Raw genomic sequence first — 10090 nt, forward strand, 5'->3', positions numbered from 1 at the left:
TTAATATATTTGATTGGAAATGACTAAGATGGCTAGACCTAGCTAGAATGCTACCTAGGTGGGCTAAAATGTAAGAAATATTTAACTCTGGAGATGTAAAAGCAAAAACTAAATTTTCAGGGATATGAATGCAAATATAAATATCTCAATACATTTTGAGTTTAAGTAAATAGGAAATTAAAATAAAGAAAAAAAAATTGTTAACCTAAAAAGTCTTACTATGTTAACTAATTATGTTTTGAAACCATTATTAATAGCTAATTAGTTATATTAAAATGGATAAAATAAACTTAAATAAACCTTATTATTGATAACAGCTCAATTCTACTAATTAATTCGCCACTTTAAGTCAATCAATTAATGCTTTTAACACAAACAATAAAATAGGCAATTCTATACTTCAAAGCTTAAAAAAGAAGTCTAAAAGAATTTATGGGAAAAAAAGTTCAAATTTCTACTTATTCTCGTCCACATAAATTAGATTATTTACCCAGAAGATCGCACACTGGAAAACATACATTTGAGATTAATAACATATAAATAAAATCATATTGCACAACGAGACATGATATTTTACATAGTTCGACATAACTTTTTTACATTCACGGATGAGAGAAATTTATTATAGTTTCATGAACACGATATCCAAAAATATATAACATCATAAGCCTGATACATAATTAGAAGAACAGAAACAATCTCAATTTCTTATAAGACACTTTGCCCATATTGTTAAATAACTCTTATATCAAATATCTTGTGTTCTTATATTAGGATACTGAGACATTCTATTTCTAATAAGATTCATATTTTAATTTCCAATAAGACATATAATTTTATTTTTATTTATAATTATATATTTATTAAATACTTTTTCTAAAGACATATAATTTTATATGAGAATAAATATGAAAACGACCACAATATCTCTAAAATTAATAGACATTAAATTCGTTCTTTCAACCTATAAATAAGAAAAAAAAAAACCCAAAAAATGTTATTTGAGCAATGAAAAGTGAGAAACAAAAATGACGAAGTTGGCACAAAAATTTAATAAATTGCAAAAAAAACCCCAAAAGGATGATTAAAGTTGCTGAAAAGTACACCAACTTTGTAATAAATAAAACCCACCAACAGTAACGTTCACAGTGTCTCTCTCCTCAACTGAGCCTGAGTGTGTTTAAATGTGGTTTTAAGGTTGAGAGCAGAAGTCGCTGAAGAGCGTTGAACACTTGTCACTAACACACTAGACCGAACCAGCGACATTTACGGGACTCGTGCTGTAAGAAAGACAAAAAAGGTGTCCGTACATTGCATTACACAACGCAAAGTTTTTATTTTTTTTTTTTTTTTTTATCACTATTTTGGTTTTTATTTTTTGAATTTTTTCTTCTTTTGTTTTCATTTACATTTAGCATTGAAGAAGAGCAGTTAATGAAAGTTTCCCATATTTAGTATTTTGCTTCTGGATTCCCTTTTTTGACTCTCCATATGTTATTGAACCGAGTTTTTAGCTGCAGAAATTCAGTCAAAATATGATAAAAGTTGCAGCCTCTTTAATGCATGTATGGTAACTTACTGTTCTAGGTTTGTGCTTTAATTAATTTTTCTTGTCTTGTTATCTTTCTTCATTATTTCTCTATCACTATCATATTGTCTCTTGTTTTGTTTTCCCGTTTGGTCTGGTTTTGTTTGGTTGGGTTTTTCTCTTCTTCTGTGAGTATTCTTCTGGTTCATGGCAACCATTAGTGGTAAAGCTGCTACCTCATGCTCATGGTATGGTTTTATTCTTCTTCATGTTTTCTCGTCTGGGTCTGCTTTACTTTTTATGCATGTCTCTCTTCGCAATGTATTATAACTTTAGCCATATGGGTTTTGTTTTTTTCCTTTTTTTATTTTTTGAAATATTTGGGATTTTAAAGTTCTTGGATTGTTAAGGATTAATATACAAATGGGTTGTGTTATCTTCAAGTTTTCTTATTTGGGTATTTCTTGATTTTCTTCGTATTTTTTTCTAGGTGTTCATTTAGTGTAAGGTTATGGGTGGATTAGTTTTTGTTTAATACTATGAACTTGTGTGTGATTCCATGTTGATATGTTCTGAAATATGGTGAATGGATATGGCAATTTTTTTCAATAATGCTTAAAATAAGAGAGAAGATTTAGAGTTTTTAACTCTTGTTATTGTCTATCATGTTATTTATAGATTTCGTTCATTCTTTCTTAATCTGAGTGTTGTAAGTGAATTTTGGTAATGTTGTTTATACATATGCTGGGGATATCAGTTCTTTCCTTCTATGTGATATTTGTTAGTAATTAACTTTTAAGTTTTGTTTAAAGTGAGTCTAATTCCCCTTTTATGATTATATTTTTATTTCCGTTAGTCCAGCTTTTTTTCCCTTTTGGACTAAAATAAATTGTGTTTAGGATTTCTTCTCTGCCGACATTCTAACTTGTATGCATAATCATCCAATACACTAGTCTTGGTGTTGTTCCCTTATTTGTCGAGTTGTTCCCTTATTTGTCTTTTCCTCTGTTCTGTATCAAACAAATAGATTTTTGCACTGAAGTTTCTACTTTGATATTGTAATATATGAATTATCCCTCAAGCTGTTTATTCCTTCGCCAAGGAGAAATCTCTGTCTCTCTTTCTCTCTCTCACACACAAGCACGTGTGCACTAAAACATGCTAACATTAACAGTCTGATGGTTTCTTTTCTTTGGCTAATTGTACATTCTTTGGCAACATTGGCATACTTTTTTACTCAGGGAGAATGTTAAGGATTCTGCTGACACTACTGAAAAAACCTCTCAAGATGAGGTCTTTCCAGTAAAACATAAGAAACAATCTACCATTCCTTCCTCCGCTTCAGCCCATGGTAAGTGTTTTTTCGTCTCTTCTTGTTGTATGATCCTTTATGTGTCACATCTCTTTACATGTGTGTCCAGACATGCTTGGTTTCTTCTTTCATTGTGTTTTGGTTTGCTATTTTGTAGACTTGAGATGTTCAAACATGGAAAAGGAGAGACAAGATGTATCATCTCCTAAAGGAGTTTTAGAAGCTTGCCTTAAAGGCTCAGAATCTGATACAGTTTCCTCCAAAGATAGCAGCTCAGAATCAGACATCCTTTGTTCAAAAACACAGGCTTCTACTAACTGGAGAAAATTCTTCAAGTCATGGAAAAGACGTTCAATTAAGCGCTTAGCTACATTCCCTCCTCTTCCCATGGCAATGACATGCCGAAGAAAGAATAGGAGCACTAGAGAAGAAGACCACGAGATGACACATATATACGAGTACAAATCTTCATTGAAGGAGTTCACCCTCTCTGAGCTCCAAATTGCAACTAACAATTTTAGTAAAGGTCTGTAATTTTTTTTTTTTGGGGGGGCATTTAGAATTACCTTCCTTTGATGTCAGCTTACATTATTTAGTTACATAGCAGAATGAAGTAATTAATGATGGCAAATCACCTGCTTGAACAATGAAGTTATACATTGATGCATCAAGCGAAATTGTTATTATCATCTTGATCCAGTGATGTAGATTACTCGTTCGAATTCCTGTAGAAAATATGATTGGAAGGGGTGGCTATGCTGAAGTTTACAAGGGTTGTTTGCCAAATGGAAGACTGGTAGCAGTAAAGAGACTTACTAAAGGAACAGAATCTGAGAGAACAAGTGGCTTTCTCTGTGAGATTGGTATTATAGCGTATGTGGACCATCCAAATACTGCTAAGTTGATTGGGTGTGACAGCGATGGAATGCATCTTGTTTTCCAGTTATCTCCATTGGGGAGTTTAGGATCTCTTCTTCATGGTTTGCTCTTAACATTTTTTAGCTTCTTGACCTTGAATTCTCACATGCATGTGTTTTTCAAGTGTTTTTATATGCTTTTTCCAGGTTCAAAGGATAAACTAGACTGGAGTAAAAGATATAAAATAGCTCTGGGGACAGCAGATGGTCTAACATATCTTCATGAGAGTTGCGAGAAGCGGATTATTCACAGAGATATCAAGGCTGATAATATTTTGCTTACAGAGGATTTTGAACCTCAGGTATCTTTCAAGTTCCACAGCCGAGAATGATCAAACAGTAACACTTCAGTTATTGCTGAAATTTTTGAATTTTTGTAGTTTGTTTTGTGAAAATAGTTTCTTAATATGCAAAGCAGAGTGGAAAACTTTGTGAACTTGTAGTCCATTGAATTTATACTTGGCTCTGTTTCTGTACATATACCTCAAGTCTATATATGCTTTCACTTTTAGTCCGTTGTACCTAGCTGTCATTTTTCCAGAGCTTCCTTTACAATAATGGTAATTTTAATTGTTTTCAGAGTCCCTTGAAACGTATATTTTTATTAGGCATCTCTTTCCAAGTTACCAGAAACACAGCAGAGTTCTAAAAAAAGAAATCCTATAAAATGTGTAGTAATTTAGCATAGCAATCATGTTAAAAACGGAATTAGATTCATTTATTTTGATATTTCCAGTCCTGTGCCAAATTCTGCTGATTTTAGCTTAGTTAATCTCTCGGGACATAGGAAGATGGTTGTCCGGTGATGTAAATTCCGTTTTGTCAGTCATACGTTCTTGATATGCTCAACTTGTTTATGGATATTAGCTTTGGAACTGATTGAGAACTAAGCCTAGCACCACTCTTTTGATCAAGGACATGAAGTGGTAGTGATGGTATTGGCCTTCACGTAAGTTGAATGTTGTGCTAGCTATTAGGTCAGGCCTTGCCTGCCACAACCGAGCAGCATAAAACTATTGAAGATTTATTTATATACTTAAACTTCTAAAACAAAGGAGTTATGCAGTGAGGATTCATTGTTGGTTACTGTGAATCTACTATCTTCTAGGTTGTGAAATAACATGTTAAAGTTGAGCCTAGCGGGGATGCTAAACATATAACCATGAACTGTAAACTTTAGTAAGATGAAGTGTATGCCCATAACATTCTGGTTGGGCAAGATTAGGTTCCAACTATCATCTTTCTATCACGAAGTTTCCACAAATGCAAAGGTCTCGGGGCTGCTTGTAGTTGCCGAAAGGAGAAGTTTGAGCATAAGGATGTTATCAAGGACTGTACGCTCTAGTAAGCAAGGATTGCAGTGTTTGACCAAGCTGGCCACCTTCATAACGAGGTGGATCCTCACTGGCTAGGGGCCGATGCCTAGATTGTTTGCATCACAATACATGTGAAGATCTTTATTAGGTTCATTAAGGATCCAAGGGGGGAGCTAGAAATCTTTTCTTGGATCCTGAAAGGAATTTCTTGGCTAGTTAGGTTATTAGAGTAGCAATAAGTATACTAAAATATTTTCTATTTGAAACACAAATATGAACTAGGGCTGTAAAGTCATGGTAAGAGCATTCCAAGTACTCTTCTGACGCAACTTTGTTTTGTAAATGTCAGAAGTGTCTATACTACATATATCAAAATGCAGAATCAAGGCCGCTAAATCAGGAAGAATAGCTTATTATCTGAAGAAGAGCTGAATTGGATATTTTTCTTAGTTCTTTGAATACATGCAATATTCTCAATTCCTGATTCTATTTATGTTTCATTCTTATGAGGTGTATGATCAGGTAACCAGCCTGTAATTAGTTTATGAGTGGAAAAAATTCCCTTGAGAGACGTAGATATAGATTTTGTTACATGCTAAAAGATACGTACTTGCCAGAATAGCAGTATGAAAAAGTAACTTTGGAAGTCAAAATTGTTGCTTTCAAGATACATTAATGTTCAAAGCTACTGTAGGAAACAAGAATGCTTGGCTGATGAATAACTCACTTCTTGGTCTTGACTCCCTTAGTTGCTATGCATGTCCCCAATCGGTGCAATAAGATGTGTCTACGGGTCCATCTCTTGACTCAAAAGGGGAACTGGTCTGATAAGGATCTTATATTGTATAGAGTTGGGTCAAGAGGGTCATTTAACACCTTCTGTCTTCTCATCGGAGTTACTTGATAAATATTGGCCATGGCAAGGAAGAAGAGGGAACAAGCACACTTGGAGGCACAATACAACAGAGTTGTAAGATGCGTTCAGGAAGAATAAATTGCTCCCGAAAAAGACAATATTGATTCTCCCTAATTAATTGGACCACTTAACTTAAAAAGTTGCTCATTCATTTGTTGATTCCAAATAAATGGCCAAAAAGTCACTGTATACTATGCTTCAATCTTTTGAAAGGTGAGCATTACGAAGTTTTACAAGCATGAAATACTGGAGTACGCTGTCTGGAGTATTTACGTCTCATGGCCCTACGTTGTCTCATAAGCTTCACATTGAAGGAAGATCTACTAACTTATAGCAATGTTGTTACTTCGTTCGCTTGGAGCTCAGCATGCAGTCGCATGCATTCTAACAGCTGTGAAAGATTTACAGATAGTACTTTGTTTCTACGATTTTTAACGATACCAGATTAGATGTTTCTTATTAAAAATCCTAGTAAGACCTAGATGTAAATGTGTGTAAAAGGAAAATAGGTAAGTAATGTGATTTCCCTGAACTTGTGCAATGGTTTCATGCTTTATGAGGTATGCAGTTAAGGTCTACCGGCATTAATAGCAATATATCTTCCCAATTGTTGAAAATTTATGTCATATATATGTTAAAGATTTTGATGCTAGTTCTCTTGCAATCCTATATGTGAATTTTAAGTTGCCTTGTCATAAGTTTGTATTTTTAATGCTTCTCGTTCTTTGTTTTTTAATTTCTGAGCCAATTCAGATATGTGATTTCGGGCTTGCAAAGTGGCTTCCGAGACAGTGGACTCACCACAATGTATCAAAATTTGAAGGCACATTCGGGTACGTAAGCCTATAAGTTTTTTGTTTGGTTTTAATGAAGTAATTATCTAGTATCATTTCCCTTGAATTGTAGCTATTTTGCTCCTGAGTACTTCATGCATGGCGTGGTTGATGAGAAAACTGATGTATATGCATTCGGGGTCCTGCTTTTGGAGCTCATAACTGGACGACGAGCTGTGGACCATTTACAGCAAAGTGTTGTGATATGGGTAATTTGACTTCCACACACTTTGTTTATTTGTAAGGTTGTCCTATGTTAGAAATACTAACCTGCCTGATTCGTCATATCTCCCTTGCAGGCAAAGCCTTTACTTGATAACAATGACATTAGGGAGCTAGTAGATCCTTCTCTTTGTAATAATTATGACCGTGACGAGATGGATCGTGTTGTTTTGACTGCTTCCTTGTGCATTGAGCAGTCTCCTATTCTCCGTCCAAGAATGAGTCAGGCAAGTTTACTTGCATTCCTTGTTTGTTACATCCATAGCAACATTGCAGTAACTAATTTGGATAAATTTAAAGATGTTTCATCGATAGATCTGTTTGCTTAATAGTGAAATGATTATGGTGCCCTGAGAATGGGAACCAAGAAAATTGTAAAACCAGGAGAAAAGTATGAATGCAACATTACTATATAATTGATTTCCTTAAATAGGGAATTCACCATTCATTCCTCCTGTTTGAGAGAAAAGTAACAAAAATTGTGTCAATATCTCCGGTTGGAATGCCAATGTGACTCCTCACTGTGCTTGTGCTGCATTATAAAGAGAAGACAAGCAAACTTTAATTCAGGGAAGAATATGATCTGATATGGAAAAGCCTGATTTTGCATTTCCAATAATTTCTGTTCTCAGTAACATTTTATATTGAGAAGCGTTATTTGAAAATATCGAATTTTCTCATTATGACTCTATAGTGGTTACCGGGAGGTCATTCATCCTTATTTCCTATAAGTTCACCTTGTTCTGCAGTAAGGATGCTCAAATCTTATAAAAGTCAATGAAAACATTATCGGACGGCCAATTGATTAATGTTCTTTTGTTGTTGTCGCTGCAGGTTGTGATACTACTAAGAGGTGATGAATCTGCTGCACAATGTGCAAAAGAATGTCACAAAGGCACCCTCCGAAGAAGTTACTCCGAACATCTCTTAGATGCACAAGAATACAACTCAACAAGGTATCTAAGTGATCTGAATCGACTCAAGGAGGTTGCTCTTGGTTCTTGAAACCAAGTAATTTTTACATAATAGTAATTATAATAGAGTTCCATATAGACTTTTGCAAGGGGGTGTTTGATAATCACATGGAAATAAAATCATCCAGTACCGTCTCCCATGTCATTTGGAGTGAATTTATTTCCATTAGATGCTCAAACAGCATCATAGTTTTCTGTCATTGTAAATATATAAGGTTTTAGCAGTTTTTTTTTCCTTAAAAACCTTGGGGAACTTTTACTTTGTGTTGAATATACAGTTTAAACTTCATAGAACTTCAGCATCATCGTTTCTCGCATACACATATAATTAGTATTTATCGATTGTCATGGTAATTTTTGGTCGCCGGAATGTTAGCACATCTTTTATTTCAGCAATTCCTGCATATTGTGAATATGCAATTCAGAAGTGAAACATTGTCAAACAAACTACTGAAAAGAACTCAGGAAGTTTAAGGTGTACATTTAACTCAAACCCTAAACCTTAACATAGGACCAAAGTTCATGAATAGGGTTTGTCATGTGGATCAAGGGACTCAATTACAAGACTGGTTTCTCTAAACAATAATGTTAAACGCACAAACTCATAATATTTATTCTTCCATTTATTTTCTGTTACATCAGTTTGTGTATAAATTTTTGTAAGATATGTTTGTACTTTGTATGACTAGTATTACTCGTGATTTTTAACCCCCATTTAATTGATATTTATCTCCCACTTTTAAATTTTAAATTTTGTTTTAGACGGAGGCCTAAAATCACTTAACTTATTTAATACGCAATTACTTAATATAATAACAGAGACAATTTTAGAAACGTACAAAGATTTCTATATAAAGTGATTGGTAGAAAATGAATAAAGAGTGAATACAAAAAGTCAATTTTATTCTTCCATTTATTTTCTGTCACATCAGTTAAGATTTGTTTTTACGTTTAGAAAATCATTTTTCATGGGAAAAAAAAAAGAAAAAATGGGCTCAACGGATTGGCAGTCCATCAGCTACTAAGTTGACTCATAGTTGATGGGCTTTGACCCATATGAACCAGCCCATCTTTGCCGCCACCCAATAGAATTACACACGTTATAAACTCGAATATTGGTAAAAAAAAAATATCAATTCCGTACGTCTTCTCCTTCTTGAAAAGAACAAAAAAAAAAAAAAAATTCCTTCTAATTACACTCATTTTTATTCTCTCATATTATTTTTCATGCCTAAAAAGTCATGCTGATATCAGTTCAATAAATACCTTTTTTGTATTAGCTGTCAAGCCCACCGCCTCAAAGATATTCATATCAATCATATCTCATTTCAAGGGATGAATGGATGAGAGTTTTACATATGTCAAGACAACTTGCAAAACACTCATTGACCTCAACGGTGTATAAATTAGCACTTCTCTTCACAAAAAAGGAGGTTGTGCATATGAGAGCTAGGCATAGATTTTGGCTCAATTCTTTCTCTCTATAAACAAAGCATTTCTTCATCTTTATATGTTTTACGGGCAATATCATAGAAATAGTTAAAGATCAATAAAATAACAGTGGATGTAGGCAGTGGCGAATCCAGGATTTTTGTCGAGGGGGAGCCTCCGCGGCTCGACCATTATTTGTCAAATAATTAGTAAAAACTTTAAAAAATCACTAAACCTTATTAAAAAAATAATATAATATTAAGAACATGAGAAAGAAGAATATACATTAACACAATATTTTCTTACTTGAATAAATCTATTGTGTTAATTTTCTTACTTGAATAAATCTATGAGAAGCAAAATTTAGAGTAAAAGTGTTGAGTAAACCTTGAACAAAACTTTTTTTTACTATTTTTATTTTTGGCTTTCAAATATAATAATATAAATTTTCATAGCGTTAGTCAAACCTAGCCTAATTAAGCTAAACCCAACCAAAACTTAAATCAAGTCAACGTTACATTGACTTTTAATATGAATTAATAAAAGAGGGGAATTTTTTTTAGTATAAACATAGATAATAACTCAAATTTCTTTAATAATTTTGAATAACTGAACGGTGACGTTTAAAATATAGGAAAGTG

The 10090-nt window shown here is 33.5% G+C and overlaps 1 protein-coding gene across 2 annotated transcripts; it reads left to right on the forward strand.

Annotated features, from left to right (window-relative positions):
* Positions 1-1179: 1179 nt before the first annotated feature.
* Positions 1180-8307, forward strand: LOC116123697 (receptor-like cytosolic serine/threonine-protein kinase RBK2). Of its 2 annotated transcripts, none has more exons than XM_031409444.1 (9): positions 1180-1300; positions 2770-2879; positions 2998-3366; positions 3572-3820; positions 3905-4059; positions 6743-6822; positions 6896-7031; positions 7122-7271; positions 7879-8307. In XM_031409444.1, the coding sequence occupies exons 3-9, from the start codon at positions 3015-3017 to the stop codon at positions 8047-8049; spliced, it is 1293 nt and encodes a 430-aa protein (XP_031265304.1). In that variant the 5' UTR covers positions 1180-1300; positions 2770-2879; positions 2998-3014; the 3' UTR covers positions 8050-8307. The 2 variants fall into 2 exon arrangements, with proteins under 2 accessions (XP_031265304.1, XP_031265303.1); XM_031409443.1 differs by lacking the exon at positions 1180-1300 and adding an exon at positions 1681-1776.
* Positions 8308-10090: the final 1783 nt, after the last annotated feature.

This window comes from Pistacia vera, unplaced genomic scaffold (genome assembly GCF_008641045.1).
Source record: "Pistacia vera cultivar Batoury unplaced genomic scaffold, PisVer_v2 Contig144, whole genome shotgun sequence".
Taxonomy (NCBI): Eukaryota; Viridiplantae; Streptophyta; class Magnoliopsida; order Sapindales; family Anacardiaceae; genus Pistacia; species Pistacia vera.